This window comes from Pieris brassicae, chromosome Z, assembly GCF_905147105.1.
Source record: "Pieris brassicae chromosome Z, ilPieBrab1.1, whole genome shotgun sequence".
NCBI classification, from domain to species: Eukaryota; Metazoa; Arthropoda; class Insecta; order Lepidoptera; family Pieridae; genus Pieris; species Pieris brassicae.
Window position 1 is genome coordinate 5,421,357 of NC_059680.1, and position 26,905 is coordinate 5,448,261.

Sequence of the window (26,905 nt, forward strand, 5' to 3'; positions counted from 1 at the left end):
TTAAACTAAACTGACGAATACAGATTACAGATTTGTTTTTCAATAATCTCAATACCTGATCAGTGGTTTGAGTTTTCTACAAGAAAAAAATATTTTAGTTACATTTGATTAGAAAATCGGTATACAGACAACTATTATGAGTTTACATAAGGCCAGGTAAATCAGAGTTCTTGATGTATCTCTATAGAAGCTCTCCACAATTATTTGAAAGAGGGCGTGAGGTATTAATACATCATCATCAATATCGGAACCTACAGTGATTTGAGATATTTAAATATGTTTATAAATCTACCTAAAGATACCCAGAATGTAAATTCCAATGCCTTTTTAAAAATTGTGTTATAAAAGATGTCTTCTACACGTTATAACTGCCTAAAAAACCTATTACAATACTGTATGTATTCTCTATATACCCACAGTATTAAAATATCTCATATATTATACATATTTTTTTTACAATTAAGGCTACATTGGGTCCACATTATCAGATCCCTATTAATGTAATAATCTTCATTGAATCTCATAATTTTCAATTTTAAGTAAATATTTATTAAAATATATATTATATGTGTGATAATGAGATGTGAAATGGAGTGGTTTAATATGTCCTATGATGTAGTGCAATTATCTTCTCAAATAAGATATCTATCTTAGCTTTAGCAACTTTTTGGTTATAAATCTAGATAAAAAGAACCTCTGAAAGAGTTGAATTTTACTTGACGGCTAAACTAAAAAAAATGAAATTTAGCATACTAATGTTATTGTGTCAACCAAAATACTGATTTTATCAAAATAGTATAGTAACATATCATAGCAAATTTTGTATCTTGTATTCTATATATGAATTCCTAGCATAGCTTGTTTTAAAAATAGGTTCTTATGTTAATATTTAATTTCAGAATTAAAGCTTTTGAAGATGTCCTCAGTACTGATGAGATTGACATTAACATACTTCAATCATTGGCATTTAATGGTAATTTATAATATGTTTTCTAAATTTTTATATATATCTTATAATATCATGCAATAGTTACTTATATTCTGAGAATTTAAAAAAAATTAATATAATTAAATAAGAGAATATAATTAGGGCTAAAATTACTAGATAGTAAATTTCAAGTCCACTTCTAGATTTTTTATTAGTTGTTTCATATTCATGCTTTGTTAATAAATTATTAATCTGCATATTAAAACAAATACTGATATTAATGTTACAAAACCAATTTAAGGTATTACAGAAGAAAAAGGCCTTCGTTCTCTGATATGGAAGATATTTCTTCACTACATTCCAAAACAGAGAAACAAATGGGAAGCCACACTTAAAAAACAAAGATCCCTGTATAAGGAGTTCATAGGTGAAAGTAGCACTATAAATGATATTTTTTTTTATTTTTTAATGATTAAGTATGTAAATTGTTAGGATTTAGTAGTGGTCAATTAAGAAGAAAAAAATAATTTTAATCAAAGAAGAAATCCATTTCTATGCTTTCTATGATTTCAACAAAACATTTATGGTCTGTGTAAAAACTTCAGTGAATAAGCCAAGTTTGTGATTTATAGAAGCTATCAATTATCATAGCATATGGCTAATAGAGAGAGAGCCAGAGATATCAATACCTTATAATATTGATGACTTATTGGTTTACTAAACATTTTTCAGAGGAAATGATAGTATCTCCAGGTGGTCCCACTGATCATCCTCTAAGTATAAGTCCTGAAAGCTCTTGGAGTAAATATTTCAAAGATAATGAAGTTCTTTTACAAATTGATAAAGATGTAAGAAGATTATGTCCAGAGATATCCTTTTTTCAATCCGCTACTGAATTTCCCTGCTCAGAAGTAAGTTAATGATTTATGGCATTGCTTGATGGCTCCCTATTTATTATATATAGTTATAGGTAATAAAATATATATTATTTTGAATACATAACATAGTTGTATATTTCAGTTTTTAGAGATTCAGCCCATCCAGGTTAATCTTTAAAGACTGAATGTATAACTTTTAGGCAATAAAAGTTTTTGTACTTATCATAGTACTAAACTATAGAAATACTTAACTCTGTGTCATACAAATTTAATTCAGTGGACTTAGTCCTAAATATTCAGGTTATAGTAATTCCCATTGTGGTCAAAATATATACATAATGTTAGAAATATTAAAGTTGTAAAATGTTATTGTATATAAGTCAATTCTACATAAAAAAAATTCATGGTAAAATTTTACATTGCATCAAAACCAAGTTTTACAGCAAAAATATGCAAAAACAAAAAACATAGACTTAATAAACAACAGTTTATATGGTTAAATATATTTTATTTGTTTTTATTTCTATCTTTTATATGTTTACAGTTCACTTGGTGTCTATACTTTCTATATGTATTCCGTTCTTGGCTACATTTTTACAACAACTTTAATTATTTTGTACAATTTAAATGAGTTGTAGGTATAGAAATAAACTAAATAATCCTAATGTATTAGGATGACTTATCTCTGGTAGAGTGGTTATGTCACTCTGGGAATTATATTAACCTTCAAAGTCTGTTTTGACCGGACTTACAAATAATAGAATTTGAATTGAATGTATGAACTTTTAGAGTAATCTATCAGGTAAAATGATTTTATTTATGTATAGGTAGTAAATAGCAATGGATTGAAACGTTTACATCAACGAGTGGAGCAAAAAGTTTTGAACTATTCAACACTAGAACAAAGAGGATTCGGATTAGTCAAGGTATAGCTTTGTAAAATCTCCTTTTTTGGAGAACACGTGTCTCTATTTTCTCTTGGCATCCTCTTTTAAGTTTAATGTGTTGAACAAAGCCATAGTTTCGATTCCTCTATAATCATCTTAGGTAGAAGATTATTTTATAATTATTATAGTATTGAGAATAATTGTCAATCTTGGTATAGTTTTCAGTTTTAGTGTATATTATCAGTAGATATTATTTAGAATAATGTTTATGGAATGTTATATTTTTTAATCTGAACACGACGATTAATAGTGATTGGGAATACATTGGACTGATTTTTAATTACAGGCATATTTCAATAAATTAATCTCAGTTTTGTGCATACACTAGGGCGCCATTGGTATTTAATCCATACTAATATGTATGTAAATGTATATTATACGCATTTTATAGGTTTTCACAGTTATGTTGAAATATGTGAATATTTTTTATAAAATACAAAGAGACCAAGGGTGATATTCAGAAAGGAGACTTAGGACTATGTGTGTCCCGAATCCAATATGACACAATTAAAATTCCTTAAAAAGATAACATGTATAAAATAATAATATTAACATACATGATAAATAATAAAGATAGATCATAAAAAATTCAGGGATATTTTATTAATTTGATAACTATTTTTAAGCTCAACAATGTTATTCGTCGTACGGAGAATCTAAGTGGGGACTATGTACCATTGAAGGAGGGAGCTGAAGCTCACTGGGAAGTGGTGGAGAGGATGCTCTTCCTTTATGCAAAGCTGAACCCTGGCCAGGGCTACGTCCAAGGCATGAATGAAATAATTGGACCAATATATCATACCTTTGCTGTTGATCCTGATATGGAACAAAGAAGTGAATATATTTTAACAATAAGCTAAATTGTGGGAAGATTCCATATAAAAATTGTTCTCTTGTTCCTTGGAAGTAATATCATGTATTCTGAAGTATTATTTTTTCCACGTAAAGATCTAAAACTATTTTCATGTACCTCCGAATCCCTTCACTTTGATTTACTTCATCTATCGCTCTCTATACTAAATAGTATTCTATGTGACAGAATTTAAACAATTATTTTTGTTTGAGGTGATTGTAGAATTAACTTGTTGGGAAAATAAAACGGTTTGTACTTGAGCCAATTTATTATCTATGATAATAAAACATGTATATGCCTAGAATAAAAATGACCTCTACCTAAATTAAAGCAATCGGGTAATTTTAATGTACACATACATATTTATAGAGATTTTATTACGTTCGTATTTCTTTTATGGGCTGTGTTAACTTTCAGAGAACGCGGAAGCCGACTGTTTCTTCTGTTTTACAAACCTGATGGCTGAGATACGAGATTTCTTCATTCGTTCACTTGACGAGACCGAGAGTGGTATTAATAATATGATGTTTCGTTTAAGTGAACGATTAAAAATTAATGATTACGCTGTCTGGGAGAGACTTTCCAAGCAGGAGTTGCGACCGCAGTACTACAGCTTCAGGTATAATTTATTTTATCATGTATTAAATTGTCATTTTTTACATTTCGCTTAGACACATTCCTAGGCCTGTTTAGTTGTAGTAAAATTAGTGAACCCAATGCCCACTTGAACCCTCAGTGACAATATAATTGCGTATTTTGTTTGATTTGAGTGGTCAAAAGGAAAAATTGATCGATCTGCAATTAGACGAGACGATAAGAGGTGACCAATCACAAATAAACGAAACTACACTGTGTCATCTTACTTCCTAATTGCCGGAACTCAATCTTATACGATTTGATACGGGACACAGAAGGATGAACACCTATTTGGCTAAAAAAATTGCCAAGAACAACGATTGTACTGCCACTAATGTTAATATGGTGTTAGAAACCCAGCCCGAACGCTAGGTGTGTTCGAGGGTTCTCATTTGAATATTCCTTTTAATTAATTAAAATTAAAACAACAACTAGCCTCTGTGTTCCGTTTATTACATACATAGTACGATTTATTTTGATTAACACAATTTTTTTATAATGTATTTATATGTTTTATCAGACTCAAAGCCTATTTTTGCACATTTATTGATACAACGTTTCTACGTTGAATTTTACAAAATTGTTGCACTCACGGTCAAGTATAAAATTTGCCTCAGGTTGCATTTTATTATCAATTTTCTGCACCCGACATACAATAAAAAAATTAACCTTGTGTTATTTTAGGCAATACACATAGTAAAATACATGCAGTTTTTTTTTCTAATATTATCTGACTTTTTTATGCTGACGAGTCGAAGCGATGAGACATTAAAATAGGCAATAAGCCACGTGATTTCGTTTAATTCTTTTACATAATAAAGTTTAGTAATTGATTTGTACTTAAAAATATATTTTTTTAAATGTAACTTATTTATTTAATCCAATTAGTTTCTCTAATAATCTGGTTGTCAAGGACATAATAGCCTATCTTGCCGAAACCGATTATTTAAAGATATCTGTAAACTATTTTTAGATCTTTTCTTTAATAGCTAACCAATAATAACTGCATTTAATCAATTTAATAGAGCCTAAAATTACATATGGCCCAGGTGACCAAAATTAGAACTGCTGTCCAATAACGATTTGCAATTTGAATAATAATTAAGTTCCCGTGAAAATTTTCATTTTTTTAATGGGAATAAAGGTTTTAAACATTAAATATACAAAGCTTTTAACGTGACTTATTCGACGGTAGATAACAAAACAACAATTTTTTTTAATTATTTTATTTACAGATGGCTGACACTTCTGCTGTCACAAGAGTTTTCTCTCCCCGATGTTGAGCGTATATGGGATTCCTTATTCGCGGACAGCACTAGGTTCGATTTCCTGATAAGTGTCTGCTGCGCCATGATTCTGTAAGATATTTTAAGTAAAACGTGGAACATAAGAAAATATTTTACAGGATTAAAATGCATTAATTAATTCAATGGGTTCCTGAAATTGGCTTACGGTATCCACAATGGCGTGGTGTTGTGGGGTCATAAATGTGTTTTATTTTGGAAAAAGTATTTTTTAATGTTTGATGCTTGGCTATCTTCTTCCAGTATCTCTTAGTATCAGATCTATTAAGAATGCATTATTTAGTTTACAATATCATTATAATCATAAGTAAATAATTCCAGGTTAGTGAGGGACGACTTAATGACCGGAGATTTTGCGTCTAACGTGAAGTTACTGCAACATTTTCCACCCATGGATGTATCTCTTATTGTTACTAAAGCGAGAACAATACGTTTGTAGAACAAATGTGCCCCAATTTTTTTTTAATATTTAAATTTTCTATTATTTTAGTTCTTACATGCCTTTATATAGTATCTAAAACCTGGAGAAATCGTGTTTCCCATGATTGATAAGCTTTCATAGTAATCCGGATTATTATAGGAAAAAATTAACATCTACAGCTGACTGTCTTAAAATTTATCACAAAATAATTTACTGTTAATATTGTCCAATTTCTATATAGTTCGGGTATATTTATAAATTTTATCATAATATATCTAAAACATTTAATTTCGCAATAATTACATTACTATGTTTTTTATATTGAAAACTTCAAATAAGTAATGAATCTTTAATAATAGTAATTTCCAGTAGCATAAAAGGCCTAGTGCCGATTCCAATTTAAACTCAACAATAAATTATAAGGCGAATTGTTCAGAAATCGACTGATATTTTTTACTAAAATATTCCTTAGTACATAATTAGGTGTAATTTTTTTATTGTAAGTACAAAACGTACGTATCAACCGAATCTCTTCTTGATTATTTTGATTCAATATTACAAACAGGTATAGGTTTAGTTAAATGCCATACACATTATATAAATGACATATTGTAAATATTATATGTAACTTTTAATCATATCATTAATAAATTTCGTCAAACGATATGAATATTATGAGTATTTCGTCAGAGCTTTTAATACGTCAAACTCGTTGTAGCCATAAGATAAATATCATTCGGTGTCGTTATTTTTTATTTTACAAATTGTTGAATTTTTATACTAAGTCTCAAATTTTTAAAATTACATATAACCAATATTAACGTTTATTAAAATATTAATAATGTTTACGATATTGTTTAAATAGAGTAAGATTGTATCGAATTTAAAGCCCCTTTTACAAAAAAATGTTAAATGTATGTAGGTAAAGGCATTTCAGCGAATCTAATATATTTTTAATTTAATTAGTTCCTTTTGCCTAGACCTAATACTGTTAAGCAACTAACATGAATTTAAATGTAATTATGTTGACAATAAAAATGGCAAATAATGTTTATAATTTAATTACACTGCTAAGTTAAACAGTGTAAAGTTTATTTTACTATTTGATAATTAGATTTAAATGCAAATGTCTTCATAAAGGTCGCGTTTTGGAACTTATATATCTATCGTATATAAATGTAGAATATTATTCAATTGTATACTAAACATTTGTAAGAAAATAGCTGAGGTGTTCATTCATATAAATTATTATCTTTAAAAATGACCTTGGTTTGCTGGTGTTATTTTCATTGCATGTGTATTGAACAACCCAGTACATTTCTATTTTAGAAATGTTTGCAATAAATTTTAAAGTAAAAAAAATTGCTTTCATTGCAATAAAACAAGAAAACGGCTTTAAAGATTTAATATAAATAAAAATTAAAACCAATTTGTACATATTCATCGATTGACAATAGAAATAATATTTTATAGAAATATTTTTCATACATATGGCTATTATTAAATATTGGAAACAATAATATTCTTATCACTAAAATGAGACACTTAACATCCAAAGAGACCTACTGGAAGCAAATAATTAAAAAAATATAGAACCTTAATGACAGTATTTTACATGCAAATAAAAAACTTTATTAAGGAACATATTGGGTTCAAGTTAACAACAAAACCGTTGTCTTGTACTTCTGCCATTGATACAGAGACGTCCTAATCAGGCAGTCAGAAAACCTTACAAACACAAAATGATCTTATTAATTCAATTTATATTTGAATTACAAAATATCCGATTTAAAAGATGGCCCAATTTTAATTATAATAAATTTGTGCAAGAAAGAATGCACCTACATGAAACTTATAAAAACAGTCAAGAAATAATTATTTATATAATGGGCGAATCATTTAAAAGCCGTGAGTTTTAAGTCAGTTATTTTATTGTATAGCGATAAGCTTAACCGAGGGATCATTTGATATGAAGCCAATATTATTTAATATTTTCTTATATCTAATAGCGATGTTATAATGACCAGGGCTTGAACGGGTTGACTTTTAATGCTAAGCTAGTACCATTGAATTATTAGCCAAAATGTAATCGCCTCAGTGCTTGTTATAAAGCGACACTGCGTACAATCATTTTTCACAAACGAATCACATCACAATTACTCAAATGGCTGTTAAAATGATCTAATCAGTACAGAAAAATTCTTAAACTGTTTAATACCGCTTAAATCTAAAAACAAAACCTATTGATAAAATAAAAATAATTTATTTTTAAATAACCATCAATAACAAATAACCTGAATAATTATATCTTAATTTAGCTTTCTATTTACCTATCTACTTAAGGGAACTATTCCGTTCAAGGGAAACTAATCTCAAAACTTGCAAACTTCGTATCACGCCCTCTAGATGTCAAGTAACACTACTATAGCACTATTGAATTATTCGATTTTATTGAAAAACATATAGTCAAACTCGCAGTCCTGGCAGCAAAGCTTCGGTATTATCTTTACCTTTCTGATACAAGGATAAAACTTCGTAAGATTAAATGTAAGACATATGAATCCTCTTTAAGAAAGAGTATGACGCTATTTTTGCAACTAATCTTTCTGTTGTACTTTTAATTAGTACCATGTTGAATTGCATAATAAAATACACTGTGACATTTTAATACCCTAAAATTAAATAAAAAAGTATAAAAATTGGACTTAACTTCTTGTTATCTGTGGATGCTCATAACAATACCGTTACTTTGCCGCTTAAATAAAATAAATAATATACTAGTCTATACAACAAGAGGAATAATAGTACTACTGGACGCAAGCGTGAATTACATAAACGGGTCTAAATGTTGTGATGTCTATGACTATAGCGTTACATACTATCATAAGCATACACCACGCGCTATAAACCCCTCATATGCTTAAACAGTCTTTCATCACCTGTGCCTTTCTGTTTAGACCGCATCACAATCCCATCCCTAACTTTACAATCCTTATAGCGGTGGAAGGGAATAGCTGAAAGTAAATTTAATTATTCTAGTACAGTCACTGATATCATCCCAATACTATGTAATCATACTATTTTACTGTTAATACTTTATTTTAATAAATATATAAAAATATACATTTAAATTATGTAAACATTATTCAACACAGAACTTATAACAGTTTTAAAATAATATGTTGAAATCACGATAAACGTCTCATAATATACCAAATGATAGAGGCTTTTTTTCAAATGTAGATTAAAATAAGGGTATTTAAACCGGGCATTGATGGATAAAATTATTTGGCCTTGCAATCAGTTAATCCAAATTTTGCATTTGTATAGAAAATTTCATTTGGTGATTAATTTTGACAACATCTTAAATATAACCATCTGTGCCCAGGTTAAAGGATCCCGACATCCTTTTAACACTTTATTTAACTCTGGTATGATATATAGTTTTGTTGAGATTCTTCACAAACGTTAACGATTAGAGGTACAAATATTAGTTAAAGTCCTAAAATATTTTCGATAATTTAGTAATAAATAGACAGCCATAATCTAAATTACAAAATGATAATCACAACTCAAACAAAACATTTAATGTGCCTGGTATTTTAAATTATAATGCACCAAAAACATTTTCCTATAAACATATGCTTTCCACCAAATCTGAATAAAGCAGAGCTCATATTCTAGAGACACGGGACAGCGTATATTTCTAGGGAATAATTCAAGTAAATAAACCTATTGCATCTCAGGCAAAAATCATGTTGAACCAGACTAATTATAATAACTTTGTACGCTATCAAGTCCTATATAGTAGCAGAATACAAAAATATTAGGGGAAATGTGTTTTACGACTTGAGTACAATAAACACATAAAAAGGCAGCGAACAAGGGTTTTATGAAGACAGAATTAATGAGCACCGAGTAAATGCTGAAGGATTAATGGTAGACATAAGCGGAGTGTTACTGGTGAATGGTTTTACTATCCTAATCTAAAATAGCTTATTCCAGTCCTTGGACTTTCAATAGATTTTTAGATATAAATTGGTACAATAACATGCAAAATACATAAAAATAAATATAAGAGCAAAGTTAAATTAGGATAATTTACCATTGTATGTCGGTGAAAGCTTATTGGACGACACAGCATTTACACTTTTTACACTTGGGCTTAATCGTCACGTGTTCGGGTTGCATGGGCTCCTGCGGCGGTGCGCGTTGGACTTCCACTTGGCCGGATCGTATCTCAGTAACGGCTGTACCGTTTTTGGTACCATTCATCGCTTTTGGAGTGCTTTGTTGGACAGGACTCGACATTTTCGTTTCCGGTGACATTGGCGGGCTGGCCTAGAAACATGTGAATGGATCATATAATTTATGTTTCTTGACATTTTGGATTATTAATTAGGTCTACAGATTGAACGGAGATAGTACATCCGTTATCATAAAGAGTTTATTGTATATTTAACACGAAAATGCAGAAACGTGTGTTAATATGTTACAGATTTATACGAAACTGTATACTAGTACAACATTATGTTGTTGATGTTGATGTTTGAAGTAACTAAGACCCGATATGCGCCAATATAGTAATCTTTTATGAGTTCAGTGTGTTTTGTATTGTTTTATAGTTAAAACGTTTTTTAGTGGTAATATTTATGAAGTGTCTGGCATAAATGCGATTTTGTTTTAAAATACTATGTAAATTAAATAATTCCTTCAAACCTAAGGTAGTTTATTAAACGCAGCAGTATGAATGAGGCTCATAGTAATACGTTTCACGGATATTTATTTGTTAGTGAGTGCAGCAGAATCGCAAAATTTGTTTCTAAACCCAAAACTCGACGGCTAACGGACCGATGCGTGACAATTTTTTTATTTAATCTGAACTCTGAGGAAAGTTTTTATACAGAAAATTGGACAAATATAAAAAAAACATTCTGACCAAGAGAACAGTCTTTAGATATATATGTTGGAATGTAGCGACTAAAAAGGTAGACTAAGTAAAAAATCATATTAACGCGAAACGAAATCGCGGGATTGTTTCTGTCCTGTAAATGTAATGTAATATATGTAAACTGAGAAGTAGCAACAACTAAAAATAGCTTTTGAATCAAATTGAATTCTAATATAACTGATACCTTAACTCGTCAAAAAGTCATTGTGTTATTAAGTATTCTAAGCAAGAGCCCTTCACACTACCATAAATAGAAAAGTCCCGAATAGAAAGGCTACCTTCCATAATAGGATATCCGCCTCTGAATTTGTTATATCTAAGAAATGGTTCTAGTCAATTACATCCTTTAGTCATTGGCTAATTGGTAAATTATTTTTGCCTAATTCATATTTGGCCTATTAAGCCAATAACCGCAATTGGCAAACAATTGCTAGAATTAATGGTGAACCATTTTGTATTGAGAAATTAGGGACATAATAGCAACTCAGTCTATGATGGCAAAAAAACTTTTAGTCGAATGGTCTAATTTACATACATTAGTATGTTCTGGCTGATTCATCAACGCCTAATGTATAATAGGATTTTGTGAACCTCTAAACCACCTTTACAGTGGTCAAAAAGCGTTGCTGGTAGACTACATTTAAAGATTGAGGTACTAAACATATATACATATATATATATATAAGAATCATATTACGTCACCCGTAAAGGTGGCTCATAAATTTAAATAAAGAATGTTTTGGGTGTTCCCTACGTAGATTCCCAAAAATAATGAATTAATTAATATAACAAATATTGTAATAATTGTGACATAGATATCATTTACATTAGAATCTAGATATCATTAATACTCAAAAGCATTAACACATTGCATTACGAGTTTTTGTGTAAGTATTTGTATTAAAAATTGAAAAAAAAAATTGTTTTGGATTATTTGCCACATTGGACCATGTTTGTGTTGAATTTAGTTAGAATATTATTTGTAACTTCCTCACACACACAATACATACAATTGCTTTTACATTATCAGGGCTTGTTACTTCCTCCTCTTCTTCAGCAGAAAGCAGCGGGACACCAGCATTTGGCGTTGGAGTTATAGGTTTACCGCCCTTGATCAGAGAGACAATTTCATCTGCCTCCCGGCTCAGGTCTCCGTCGGGCCTGAAGGGGTTATCCCACCCACTCTCCGTGCTGAAATAGTTATGCAGTCAATATAGTAATAAATTATAATACCTTAAAATAGGTTCTTACGTCAGAAATGATGAATATTTGTATAAAAAATAAAAATGAAATTATCATTGTCTACGCCTCAACTTGATTTTAACTGGTAGTCCTTGACCATTAAATAAGTATTGAGTGATCTTATGCAAACATATTCACACCAATATGTTTACAAAACAGTGTAGGTGCTACATTGATGAGTCACTTTAGAATTCCGCTATATTTTTACATTTTAAAAAGATCAATCATCAAAATTGGCTTAACTATACGACTATCTGTACTATAGTTTTATAATGTATTGTTAAACATTACCTAGTAAATGCTTATTCCAGTTACAATTTGAATAGCTCTCGAGAAATCATTAACTTAACTGTTTTAGCACGACTTTAAGAAATCGCGAATGCGCTTCACGTCCTGAGATTAAATCTTTCCTTACATATTTCGAGGAACATAACTTTCGTGTTAAGATAAGTATCTATTATATGAATCCCACGAACGTTACGTAAACAGAAGGAACAGTTATATGAACCCAAATATACTTTTCTAGATGTCCATGAACATAATATGATTCAATCGTACACGGTCAAACAGATGATGTCTTGACCTTTTAATTAAAACAATTTATATTGGTTCTGTGGCATGAAATTTAAAAACGGTGGCAATTACTATTAAACTTATCTGGACAAATGGTACGATATATATATATAGAAATAAGGAAAAACTGACTTATTAGTCGGTGCGGAAGAGACTAAAATTGATAACTACTGGTAGCCTGAACTATATACATACCTACCAATATACATTAATTAATTATAATTATCACTCGAGATTGAATCAAATTATCCTGCTAAATTCCTAAGTAATAATAATACTTTTATGTTTTGTAACGAGTCAATACTTGTGTGCGTCGTTTACTTACTGGTTTAAATGGTTTTCGAATTATTAAAATTTCGTCGTTTAGTACTTCGACACTGTCCTAATTATTGTAGAAACGTGAATAATAAATATTGCGCAGTCAATGTAGGGCTAAATCTAAACACACAATAGTTATCGACCACACCGATGAATACCTATTGTATGAGAAACGTTAGATTATACAAAGTATCAATGCATTTGGGTGGGAATCGCATAAACTGATTGCATTTGTAACCAGAACAAAAATAAGCGATGCCGTCATCACTGACTTTAACAAAGGACAGACATTGAATAAAAAATTCCAGCTGCCAACAAACTGTTTCAAATAATTTATTAGACCTAATCAGTCTAAATCTAAAACAATACGGCTTGTTTATTCAACAGGAGACTGCGATAGTCCTAACCATGGAATAGAAGGGTTGTAAACATGGAAAAGCAATCTTTATAATCAAATTTAAATTTTGTATTAAACGTGTCTCACCGCTTGTTACTCGATTTCATTTAGCACATAATTTTAAATATATTTTAATCATGAGGCAGGTTCATGCTTTCAGGACGATTGCGGTGAACAATACCCTTACATCCTCATTTAACTATTCCATTATCTAAACCACAACATTAGTTTCTAAATACATAATATGCATATTAATAACAGTAGTAATTCGAGCTTTGAGGTGACCTACGAGAAAATATTTTAAATAACGTTTACGTTACGAATAACGGTTTGACGAGACCCTATAATCTAATTATCAAGTTTTGTTTTTAAAAAAAATTTAAACTCCATTTCAAAATTAGTCATTCCTCAAATCTTACTTAAAAATAACATCAATATACTGTTTTATAATTTGTATATTTAAAAAAGTCTTTACGGGCTTGTAATATTATATAATATAGTTCCTCGTAATCAAAGGAACAATCATTAAGATATTTTATAAAACTTTCCTTTCTATACTTAATATATTTAAATTAGTTTAGACCCTAAAACCTTTTAATTGTATATAAAGAAGTAACAAAGCAAAAAAGTCTTTATACGAGAAATATACAACTTAGGCTTGATAATTCATTATTTTTTAACTAAATATACAATATTAATAGCATATTTAAATCAAATAACTCATTAAATGCTCAAGGATCGCATTTAACTTCGGAATTATAAAGTTGTAAGTAGTAACCACAAATATTTGATCAAAAACGAAAATTATCGCCTGGTGATTAGAAATCGATTAATCTGAAGTACTAAATGTGTGTGTTACCTTATCTGCCTATTGTACATAACGTGTTCTGCCATGTCTGCGTTGGCTGCGGCCGAAAGTAAAGTCGCGTAGAGCACGTGCGACTCCTGCGCCGGTGGTGGAGAAAGACACTGTGGCCTCGCTCCTTGATAGAAAGACACACGAACTTTCGAACGCTCCGAACTGAAAAATGGAATTACTTAAGATATTTGTTCAAAATTTTATAAAAAAATCGCATCGCATCACATAACTTTCAGGCATCGCTGAGCAGCAAAGCGCTTTAATAATTAAATAAATATTCTTAAATAAATGAAACTTATAATGAATGTATGGCATAACAAATTATATTGAAGATAAAAGTATAAACTCTGTTACAAAGGCACTTAAAACAGTTGAATGCCATCAAGTCTGACCTCTATATAAATTATATAACATTTTGCTCTGATTAAATGTATGAATCACACACTATAGATAGACTAAAAATAGCTATTTAAGTTAAACACAATATTATTTATGAGAGTGAGTGCTAAATATAATATACAACTCTCAAAATTACACTAAAAATGTTAATGAGAAATTACAGTTGGTAAAATACTAATTTTTAACTAATCAACTGGTATTCAGCCCAGTCCATATTTAAACTACTATCTGAAATATTTTTAAAATTAATACTTGTAGGTTGCAATTTGCATAAAAACCTCAAAATTAAATTTCTCAAGCATGTCCTATATTAGCAACGCAAAAATAAACAGTGAAGTTTTGCTACTATAAGAAAATTGCCAAAATAACTAACAAACTGCTAGCTAACTAACTAACTATACAATTATGGAAGTAATATTAGCATATTTTATTCATAAATTGTATGAGAGTAGTCAAAGTCAAGTACACATATTCAACAGTTACATAACAATCGCTGAGCAATCATAGCACATTAGCAACCGCCAGAGTTACTAAACACAATATTAAAATTGAAGGTAATTCAATGACAGCCCCAGTTCTTTTATTAGCTGATGACCGCTTTGCCACCCACATGTTTATTAACTTCAATATAAAACATCATTTAGCCTAATGTACTTTTGACAAGCAATTTTGCTGTTTGTGAAATCAAAATTGGACAGAAATAAAAGCCAAAGTCAATCTATATACAAATCAGACAGATGTCAACAGCAATTACAAGAAATTAATTTCATCACGTTGTTTCTTAATGTTCCTTGTGTAAATTGACTAAATATAGAATCTATAGTATTATGTATTTTGAATATTTTTTATTGCACAAAGACTTAGGCCTTAATAGTTAATCCGAGTTCATTAAACAAATGAATACATGGGTGTTAGGAATGTAGTAACTTCCGATTTTGGGACATGGGGCAGACACATTTTCACAAATCTGAATGATTTTTTGATGAGGCAGAAAGTTTATTACGATCCAAATGAATAATAAAGCCTAAAGCCTCCAGGTTATGTCAGCTAAGCCATGGGGTACGACACAGGTAGATAATAAAAAATAATAATAATAATGTAATAGTAAGCATATTAAATACATAAATATTTTGGACTTTATACTTAAATGTTAACACTGGAACAAAACAATTTTAATTTAATTTTTACAGGCCTTAATTAGAAATATTTAGCAGAAACAACAAGGAATTTTCTTAACTGTTGCTAGAAACATAAACAAAGAACTTGAGTACGTACTATACTGAACTAAATATACTATATTAACAACTTACATAAATAAAACAAGACTTGAGGACAAAATGTGAATTCGGATTTGGAATAAAAATGGAAATGACGTTTCTCCGCGCGGCCTTGCAGCCAACCAAACGCGCAGGGCGGGTCCTCAATTTAGGGTTACGACGATAATTATTTTATAAATAGAGTTTTAAAACATTTGCCAATGTACTGTTTACATTTACATGGAAGTTCTTAGTTATTGACCTTGTTATTGTAACAATAATCTAGAGTTGAAGAGAGTTTTGTGCATAAAAATCTGTTTTCATGACGTCATGTTCGAGTTATTAACATGAAAACTACAACTCTTTATGGCTACGTTAAACAGCCGGTTTATAATATGCTACATGCATGCATACATTCTTTACTAAAGAGCTTATTTTTTTCTATCTTGCCCAAACTTGAAAGCCCTAATATTGAACACCCATTGCGCAGCATAGAAATGACGTGAACAGTTCACGAAAAGTACATACCAATAATCACGATCACGATTTACTGCCGGCAATCACTTAATTTCAAACATGTAACACTTTTCCAATTTACTTATTCAAGAACCCATAAAAATGATAACATCGACGGAAATGCACTACGACTTATAGAGCTGGATAGTTTGGCGCGTCGGCACTTTGTTCATAACATCGATCTCGAACTCTCGGATGCTAGAAGCGGTCGGTCGCGCGCGGGGCTATGTCGAATGAAGCAAAAAGTACGGAACGTCGAGCGCTACGAACTTAATCGCGGATCGTGACCGTCGCTGTCATTCGCATCGGTCTATACCTGACTTTGACATATTGATTGGCATAATTACTCGTTTTGAATTGCTCCGCGTTTGCCTATTTTCAATTATGTTATTACGAAATTTTATCCAATCCGAAAATTATGAAATAATTTCGTAATATTTCCTTGCATATATGTTATAAATTTTTTAATAAGAAATACTTTTACTTGTGATCATTTCAAGCCTTGTATTTCGACGTGATTTCTGTTAACGGTTTAAATTAACATTAAGTATATATTATGTATCATTTCGAAAGATGCACATTCACACAGTGTAAAAGCACAAATAAAATAAAATAATCATTTTAAGTTATCATGTAAGTACATTTACAACTGTTAGTATCTTTGAAACAATACTTCGTAAAATGCATGTTAATTAAGGAAACTATATGGTTCTGAGCGTAACGTAATGCTTAGTAATAGCCATGAACTTGATCTTGATAGCTGCCGAAATGTAATCACGTGAGTTTAAAAATAACTCTGTGAAATACTTGTTTCTCGAAACCCGCTAGTTTTATAGCCTAATGTAGCTTGATAATACAAATTCGTCACGTTAGCTATGGAAGCGGTGGCATTTCACTTCGGTCACAGTACTGTTATAGTGAACAGGAGAACTATGATTATTTACAATAAATTACTTTAAAAATCTTTCCTCGTCTGTTTACTGATTTTTGAAAGGCTTTCTAGATGTAAGAGATGTTTTGGTATAACAACATTGTAATCTATTTAAAAGGAAATTGAAATACCTTCTTTCGAGATATTTGTGTATGCAATCGCGCTTGCGACAAACAAATGAATAAAACATACTCCATCATTAAAATAAGTGAACGTACTCGTCTTCAACGGGCGTGTATAAGAACGTGGTCTCTTGTAGATTTGGTGGTGGGGAGTTCTCTGGTTCCTCCTGCAGAGGGCTTTCATAGATGAGAGTCTCAACCATCGATCCTTTTGAGCTGCCGAAGGAGACCCTGTGAAGAAATTGACGCATTAGAGCCAAGTATGCCTATCTTGTAAACGCAATTATTCAAAAACAAATATATCATGTGTCACCGTGCAACTAGTCTCTCTCTCTCTCTCTCTTTATCACAGCAGCAATATAATTTGAAAGAAACGAACGAAAGAGCTCTTTAGCTAAGAGTACGGTTAATTAGTCTTTGGCTCTATACCTACTATAAAAATAAGCAAGCAATATACTGACTGTAACAGTTTTTATTGTCCAATTCGATTATCTCAGTACAAATACAGCATAAAAATACTTCAAAACTCCTGAAGATATAATGCTAATTTTTTATTACTGTTGTGGCTGTTTTCATCGATCGATTTTTGTTGTTAGCCTGCGTAGATTTTTAATAAAAGATGGTAGAGCACCAACTTAATAAAAATATTTAGAGTACTCAAGGTGCAACAATAAATTTTACTTGTGAAATATTTGAAGAGTCTTAAAATAAAATAAAAAAAGGAATTATTTTACGAAATATTTCCATAGATATTACAAATATTTCAATAAAAAAAACATTTTGTCAATGGTGACAACTGCAATAATTCATTAGTATTTGCATTAACTATCTTTTTTTGATACCGTGTTTTTACTTTATTGGTGAGCAATACGCTGTTCAGTTTTCATACATGTCCTCTGTAAAAGTTCATACAAATGAAATATAAACTGTAATAAGTACCGTACCAGTGAAGTAATTGTAACAAAACCCATTTAGTCACAACCATTGATATCTATGCAGACAGTTAGACACCTACTTTTCTAAAACTGAACTACGATTAGGTTGAATAGACTTTCTAGCCTAACTTGTAGCTTTTAAAGCATGCTCGAGTTCTTATTGTAATCGATTCGTTAAAGATCGCTATTCACGACTCTTTGTTGAGCTTGGCACACTTCATTTTCGGTGTCAGTCTTTGAACAATTGGCAAATCAGAGCTATTGTCGCTTTTCAGGTTATTTTTATAATTGAGATAATTTTTAGGTATATTTTTACTAGATATTTAAATCTCTTTAGTTGATACCCCGTTCAAAATAGACCAATAATACTCTGTCCTATTAATAGGATTTTGATTATGCTTGAATTGTAAAATAATTTTGTCATAAACTATTTTATTAAAGCGATGGCGAAAGAGGGCGGTGTCATAAAATATGATCCAAATACAGAAGCATTTCAAATGCGAGCTCAATGGAAAAAGGTGGATATATGTCGTAAGCAGTGGTTTGATCAGTGGAGTTGGTTGCTAGATGAACGCAAGTAAGTAACATTTTTGAGGATTCAATTCTAGACTATATTATACGTAACTTTGTATCTAATACAATTTGCTTAATAATATTCCTAATAAACTTTCATTTGTTTATATATTTTTGTAGGACAGTATATTTAGATAACTTGTCCTAATGTTAGTGTTTTAGGATTTTATGAAGAAGGTTATTTAAAATTCTCATCTCTATCGTCTGCCATTTAATTATTACTGCATAACGATGTGGTTCATTGACGTCACACAATGCTGGGTCAGTGCATGTAATCTATAACGCTCTATTGATTTATCATCAATACTTAAAATGTAGGTTAACCGTGACCTTAGAAAACTTCGACTTCGACTTTCATTTTTGATTAGAGAGCATTCAAATCAATGTAAAATAAGAGTAAATGCCATGATTGGAAAGCCGAATCTTAACAAACCCAATCAAACCAAAAAACCATAAGTTTTCGTAAGCCTTTAAATGTAAATTGTTTGACGTTGAGTCTACTAAGGAATTAACATTATTTATACAATAATTGTTGAAAAATATGCTTATTAAATATACTACTACAGTCACCAAGTGTGCCTGTTTTAATACCCTTGGAGGAAGAGGATCTTGGAGTAGGTCGCCGCCGAACAAAGTGTTTTTGTTAACGGCACTATATGGTATAGTTTTGGTCTTATATAGAGTATTTAAATACGTATAATAATAGCCTCAATATTAAGGCTGAATTTATAGGTAGCCTTACCAACTAACCTTTTCATTGTAAGAGTATAATCCGAGTAAATTACATTACTAGTTATTAAATAAGCCTTATTGTTCTGTGCAGTTTTATAGCAAACATGCCGTAAAATACACGAAAGGAAAAACATTTTCACGGACATTTGGCATTTAGCGTGTAACGAATGCAAATGCAATTATTATTAACGGTTCATTTGACCATGAACTTGGCAATGGTCTATTTCCCATTATAACGTGTGGTTATTTTAAATAACTGGTCGTATTACTACCTAGAAGTAGGCCGAAATGATTGAATAGGCTTGTTTTTAAATTTATATGTCTCCACAATTAGCATGGCCTTGGTTCTAATAAAAGTGTAAAAAATATTTCTTTAATATGTATGTGGTGGTGCCGTCAAAATTGCATGTGTGTGCGTGATGTCGCTGAAATAAAATATTATGTAGAACTAACGCTCATTACTACTTTGTTTATTTTGTATGACGAAACATAATTATTTCTGTCAATACAAACAATTTACCTTTATAAACTCGAAATATTAATTAATGTACGATACTATATGTAAATGTTAACATCTATCGTTCATCTAGGGTGTTGAAAGATTTTATTCGTAACTGTAATATTCAAATTATCTCATTACAAACGAAACAATGCCTTTGTATAATGAAACGCAACATGGATTCGTACATGCATCATATTTGTATTTTCAGACAAACATTACAGGAGTCGGAAGCCATTCGGCAGGCGGTTTCTGATGCTTTACCACATGCGGTAACCAAATCAGAAACTACAAAGTCATTAAAACCGGTACCAATCACATCAACTGGTGTTATCGGCTGGCTGGCTGCCAAGTTTGTAATCACTTTTTTGCATGATCAAATATCGCTCTGATTTAAATTTACATTCTTTAGATTAGTATTAATGCCATTATTATTCTCTTATTATCTAATACTGCGTATTATGCATTTTATTGTGTCTTAACAATACATTATTTTTTACAGACCGGATTGTCAATTAGAAATTTATACATCCTGGCTTACTAAGATCCCAGTACGCCTACCCGACACATGGGACGATAAGAATTACTTGGGGTAATCTTTCGTAAAATGTAACAAATAAATTTAAATAATTTGTATCAATTCTTTAGTTCTTAAATCATATTTACAAGAATATAAAACAAAAAACCACAATTTCTGTATTATTCCACGCTTTGTTTTTGAATAAAATTTTACTTTTAATGTTAGGGATTTTGAAAAATATACATATTTACTTTTTAATAAAACCTATTGGCGCTACAACGTGATTATTTTTTGAATATGCAAGGTAATCAGTTTTCTGTCCCTGAAACTGACAGACTATCATTTGAAACTCCGTTGGTGCACAGCAGGGAACAGCTCTCAGGGAGCAGAGTAACACGCTGAAGGCATCTTGCCAACACTGCTCCTACGAGTGACTATAATAGTCATCAATGTATTATTTAAATAACATATACAACTTACCTCTTTAAGGATGTGTGTTTACTTCCATTATTCAGTAGTTTATGTTTAGGTTTATCCAGTACTCCCGACGGGGTAGACGAGGACACTGTGAGGTCACTTGTGAACGAGCTCGAAGACGATTCCTTCGAAATGTTTGTTCGCTTTTTTGCTGTAGACTCTGGGCTTCCGGGGCTCCCAGCCAACTCCAACGCCATTCGGCCCTTACCAGGCACTGGCGGAGGCTTCTCATCCACAGGCACCATATATGACAACATACCTAGGCCCTCAAATCTATGTCTCTCTATTGACAAAATATTCTCCCATATCGTCCATAACTTGCACTTTCTTATGGTCAAATGGAGCCGCTATCGGACCTGAAAGATAGTCAATTTATTTATCGCTAATATAATTTTTGTGCAAATCCTATCCGTATCTGTGAACTTGTTAACATTGGTTTAGGTCAGGGTTCAACGAGTTCGTGGCGAGTTAGAATGTTAAGTTCCTGTAAATATGGAAATATGTTGCCGTCACACGTTTAATAGCACAATTTAATTTAATCTTAACAAACAATACGGACTAAATTTAGTATATTATATTTTGTGCACAGATTACTTTTAAATATATTTCGACAAAGAGGTTCTCTTAAACATTTTGATTACTTAACGCCATTACTTAACGACAATAGCTTGTAGTTGAGTTGAGCTTGAGTTGTATTCTGTATGAACATGACCACAGAATGCAGCTTAAACTACCTAGGTGCCTGGGGCACATATAAAATTTTACACATTTAAAATCTGGTTATGGTGATAAATTATTATTATTAATTATAAACGCGTCTATCGTAGATTGCAAAAAAACAAACCGATAAATATAAATTTCTGTTCTTGAGTTAATTTAATCCAGCTTCCCTGTTATCAAATTTACCTACTGATTGATGTATCTTATTGCTTTTGAAGAGTCTTTATTATAAAATAACGATTCTATAGCTTCATTGCTCTAATTAAGCTCTTATAATGATTACAGACGCCGCCCACGTACCTCCCTATACATTGATCTGACCCAATTACTCTTAAGATATTGACTACACGTGATTAGTTTTAATTTTTAGTTAACATTTATTGTATAAAAACGTCATCTCATCTCACTTAAGAACCAAAAGATTTTAATAATTGTCCGATATGTGCTCCCCAAACCCAAATGACGTCTTCTAAGGACGAAACCCAAATTGGATATATTTATTTTATTGAAGCTTATGACAGCGTGTGTAGACGAACGAGACCATAATTTGAATCGGAATATCTATTGAAAGTACGCGTTACACTTGTGGTCTTACGTAACTTGTTTTGATTTTAAAAATAATGAAATACTGCCATTGATTACAGTCTCGTATTAATTAATATGCTGTGTTAGTATTTAGGTTCAATTACCACTGAATCAAGAGATTAATCCCTGGTGCATACCAGTAATTACCCATCTATTATACGCTCCACTGTACTTCAAGGTTACTTATTACATAATATTGTCATCTATCTAATAAGACATGAGAATTAGGTACTTTCAGAAGTTTTGAAACTACGTTAAGGTTTTAAAAATTACATTATTTCTGTCGAGTGTCCAGTTTGGGCAGTAACCGAAACAAAAGCATTTTTTTAGTAAAGTAAATTACATAGGACAGAGATCAACAAGCCTCTTTTACTTGTGGATTGTAACAGTACTTTGACTGTAGGAATACGATTGGGAAGCACCAAGTGTCTAGTAGAAATATAGTAGTAATTACAAGTTGATCGTGGAACATTAAAACTTTCAACCTGTCTATTAACTAGACTGTGATGTAGTGTTGGTTGAAGTCCCAATGGACTCGTGTCAGCTCTAATCATTTTTTAAGACAATGCGATCAGCCTTCTGTGCGGAGTCCAAACTATCATTTTTCTGGATTGAATCCAAGCTCGATATAAGCGCTGAGTGCAAATAATTTACTACCTTGTATAGTTAGAAGTCTACAGTGATGATTCCCGATGAAGCATTAAAATAGTGTTCTTCCTCGAACTCGTATCAATAAATCAATCGATCGTAGATGCATCCTGCAAAAAAAATATTTTCATACAGTCAAAAATAGTAAAAGAATAATCGTTTTTTTACTATTTTTAGGTTTTTATCTATACAACACATACATACAGAATCTACGATTTGTACAGATCTACTAAAAAAAAACTGATATGTAACCATATCAACAAACAATGTGACAAAGCGAGATCCAAATTCTGGATCCTCTGTTCTACGATAACAAAATAACTAAGTATATATAATAATATAGAAGTTAAAATATTTGGCCAATATACGAAAAAGATGTCATCTTCACTAACCTCTGAATATTTTGTCGTGTAACATTTAAAGTAAATGAACGTGACGAAACATTTAGGTTTATAGTACGTTTAGTATTTAGAGAATAACGGCCATTTCAAATCTTTATGAGATATAACTAGCTAGGGGTTATTAGTATCGATTTTAATGTTATGGCCTTCAGTGTATAGTCTACTGGTCATTGCCAACCTCTCTTTAACGGCTTCCTTAGATTTTACAGGAACATTGTATCTAACATTCTTTCCGATAATTTTTTATCCAATTTACTCTAAACTGTAATTTATCTATGATCAGTGATATAGTTGTAAAATATCAATTAAAGTTTAATTATATTATTCACTCTATAAATCTCATACTGAATATCGTTACACTTTTACTGACCACAAACAAAAAAAGAACTAAACTCGATCTAACCACAGTGATGACAATAAAAGAATTTATAGGTAAATAATATTTCTTTGTTAGACGTGTTCTATTGGATTTGAAAGTAGTCAAGTAGTGCAGTGTGGGAATGACAATATAATAGCATTTCTTCGCCGAAAGGTCAGGCACCTGTTGTGAACCTAATGAAATACTTCAACTGTGTAATTAGTTGTATTAATAGCTACTAAGTATCAAGCAAATCGTGGGCACGTACACACTGTCCTTAACTTAATATCTTAAGTTCTGCAGTATCATTGTCAAGCCGTCCACTTTATCGAATTTGGGTGCGATTTTTTTGAGGACTGGATTCACTTCAAGTCGAGTAAATCAATAAACGAATGCCTTAAATTGTCACTCTATACTAGCTATGCCCGTGCATAACGTGTGACGTAAGCATGTGTGAAGTAAATCATGATTTCCTCACATTCCCTACACTATTAAAGGCTTTAGCTCAGAGCTTCGACAAACCATTTCAAAATGTATTCCCTAAATAAAGGTGTTTTATCGTAAAAATCTGAACCAAAAGGTGATGGAGCCGACTATATTAGATCTGTTTGAAAGATTTTTAATTTGTCTACAGATATAATTTAAACATTCTTTTATTAATAAGGAATGAATTGATAACAAAAAAAACACGAAACACTTCGGGAAAATTCTTTGTTTCTTATTTATATTCTTTGTAACTTTTTTGCTTGTTTTTCTTTTCTTTAGCTATATATGCTTAACTTTTAAATAAGTCATTTCATTGTCAGTCAAGATAATTAATATGATTAAAAATTATGAAAATAACCTCATTGTAATCCGTCAAACGTATATTTTCTGTCAAATTTCAGGTCTGGTTTTTACCAAACATAAACCATCTATACCAATATTCTAGAACTTTTATGACCTGTTTCTTTGCATTGGTTCCTGCTCAATAATTGGTAGCTTTGCGGTCCCACTCGGTCAGCCTGTACGGACGTTTCTGTGTCCATGACCTATTATTAGTCTGTGCCGGTTAAAAGGGTCAGCAATTGCGTAACCAAGTTCGTTTAAAAGCTCCAAACTACTTTACCTCCTCAAAGCACTTCAGAAATTTTATTTATTTAAACCTTTAAATCGTTTAATTGTTTACATTTTTTTTAAAAACGTTTCGTCCGTAAAAAAATATTTTTTCCGATATCCGTATATTTTGAGAACATAAAAGTTAACAACAAAGCTAAAGACAATCAGAGAACAGTGTCGTTCCTATAGCATACAGACTACGGGTAAGATTCTGAAACGAGACGAACGAGCATTAAGTCCTACTCCAGTACGTCAAATATGAGTTAGTTTTTGACAAACGGGAATCTCAAAGTTATATAAAGCAAAATATTTTTTTAAACTTCTTTAACTGATGTAAATATATAATTTATAATCCCGTAAACCAAAGACTATATTATTATTATTTAGCCCATTTTTGGACTAATAATAGGTATCATAGTCAAAACATAAATATACTTACAATACAAATCACCACCGATATTTTGCTTATAGAAGCGCCTAGTATCGCTTTTAATGTATTGTGTGGAGTTCGACAAACAGAAGCGGAACAAAAGCAAATAACATCAATATTATGACGGATAAAGACTTTGCTTCATTTTTCATTGTTTCCGGAGGGATAACTTGTTTGTATTTCTTTAATATCCGTTTACACATTCGTTTATTATTTTATTTTATTTAACATGAAAAAAAACACATTACATTCGTATTGTATTCACAAAATTTCTTAATAAATAATAATTTGCTACTCCTACATTCGTTTGTTTTGCGAAACGAATCTAAATACCTAGACTGACGAATATATGCATAAGATAGGCAAAACTTTGTAACTGGCGACCCAGTGACTTACTGAAAAGTTCACTTGATAACGTGCGTTATTAAACCGAGATTTTGTGGTATTCATACTATGTTCTTTAACATTTTTATTCCATACTTCGTGTAAATATGGAATTTGTTTTCATTTATAACAGTGTTAAAATTAATTGGTTAGGTAGATTGGTGGCTGTTTTATTATTTTCTTGAACAGTCTACGGATAGCATGTAATAGTAAATAGTATGTACACAATTGATTTTATGGTAAAGAAAAAATCATAGATCGTGAATTCGGAGTGTCAGAAATTGTTGACTGAAGGAGGTAAGTAAAGCAAATAATATTGATGGTGAACCTAACGGATGACACGTGAGTGAAGAATGTGTATAAATTGTGTCTTCTCTTTGTTCATCAGACGCATTTTGTGTATGCGTTTTTATTATGTTTGTCCATCAATATCATTGTAATATAAATGTATGGACGCACCCAGATAACGAACATATCTATTGCCGGACATGTACAATATACATTGTTTGCCGAGTTCGCCCCAATGATATCATTGACAAGGACACAACGCAATGCACTCTGAACAGAAACTATTAATACTTTCTCACAATGATCGGCTAATGCGAGGGTGGGGTACCATAAAAACATTGTTATGTGACATGAATACAGGGATATTCTATATATCTATTTGTTGCACTACATAATATTAAATGAAATTGGCAAAAGAAAGCCTATGTTGCGTCAGTATATCTTCACTACACAAAGTGTCGTGTTAACTCTATAGAGTTTACTAAAGATCTAGTAACAGAGGCTAATATATTATATTAAAATAAAGAGTGAAGTGAATAAAGGGTATATAATCCATAGTCAAGTTATAGAAATACAATTTGTGTTTCTCTAGCTTTCTAAGCTCAGATTAATATTGTTTTTCATACAAAATCTAAAATCGGCTTGTAGATCGATAAATACCGAAGTGTATATCACAAAATAAAGTATGGAAATCCTACTGAATTTATTTATTGAAGTATTGAAGAA

The 26,905-nt window shown here is 31.0% G+C and overlaps 3 protein-coding genes across 11 annotated transcripts in view; 2 read left to right on the forward strand and 1 right to left on the reverse strand.

Annotated features, from left to right (window-relative positions):
• On the forward strand, positions 1 to 7,427 carry LOC123719006 (TBC1 domain family member 13). Of its 3 annotated transcripts, none has more exons than XM_045676083.1 (9): positions 1 to 156; positions 900 to 973; positions 1,230 to 1,355; positions 1,661 to 1,839; positions 2,634 to 2,732; positions 3,380 to 3,587; positions 4,024 to 4,225; positions 5,478 to 5,600; positions 5,868 to 7,427. In XM_045676083.1, the coding sequence occupies exons 1-9, from the start codon at positions 137 to 139 to the stop codon at positions 5,983 to 5,985; spliced, it is 1,149 nt and encodes a 382-aa protein (XP_045532039.1). In that variant the 5' UTR covers positions 1 to 136; the 3' UTR covers positions 5,986 to 7,427. The 3 variants fall into 3 exon arrangements, with proteins under 3 accessions (XP_045532039.1, XP_045532040.1, XP_045532041.1); XM_045676084.1 differs by having other exon boundaries at positions 1,239 to 1,355; XM_045676085.1 differs by lacking the exon at positions 2,634 to 2,732.
• Positions 5,480 to 26,905, reverse strand: part of LOC123719007 — a 26,495-nt gene continuing 5,069 nt past the window's right edge. Inside the window, exons 2-8 of one of the 4 annotated variants that reach the window (XM_045676088.1) lie at positions 23,230 to 23,330; positions 21,271 to 21,623; positions 17,628 to 17,762; positions 14,308 to 14,469; positions 11,929 to 12,109; positions 10,073 to 10,308; positions 5,480 to 5,598 (exon numbers count right to left, since the gene is read on the reverse strand). In XM_045676088.1, the coding sequence (XP_045532044.1) occupies positions 10,093 to 10,308; positions 11,929 to 12,109; positions 14,308 to 14,469; positions 17,628 to 17,762; positions 21,271 to 21,524 (948 nt within the window). In that variant the 5' untranslated portion in view covers positions 21,525 to 21,623; positions 23,230 to 23,330 and the 3' untranslated portion in view covers positions 5,480 to 5,598; positions 10,073 to 10,092. Of the gene's footprint in view, positions 5,599 to 7,356; positions 10,309 to 11,928; positions 12,110 to 14,307; positions 14,470 to 17,627; positions 17,763 to 21,270; positions 21,624 to 23,229; positions 23,331 to 26,905 lie in introns of those variants that run through there. The other 3 variants (XM_045676087.1, XM_045676090.1, XM_045676086.1) reach the window with 3 other exon arrangements.
• LOC123719008 lies at positions 17,669 to 20,906 on the forward strand. 4 transcript variants are annotated; one of them, XM_045676091.1, is made up of 4 exons: positions 17,669 to 17,791; positions 18,908 to 19,043; positions 20,482 to 20,622; positions 20,773 to 20,906. In XM_045676091.1, the coding sequence occupies exons 2-4, from the start codon at positions 18,910 to 18,912 to the stop codon at positions 20,864 to 20,866; spliced, it is 369 nt and encodes a 122-aa protein (XP_045532047.1). In that variant the 5' UTR covers positions 17,669 to 17,791; positions 18,908 to 18,909; the 3' UTR covers positions 20,867 to 20,906. The 4 variants fall into 4 exon arrangements, with proteins under 4 accessions (XP_045532047.1, XP_045532050.1, XP_045532048.1 ...); XM_045676094.1 differs by lacking the exon at positions 17,669 to 17,791 and adding an exon at positions 18,321 to 18,391; XM_045676092.1 differs by lacking the exon at positions 17,669 to 17,791 and adding an exon at positions 18,398 to 18,770.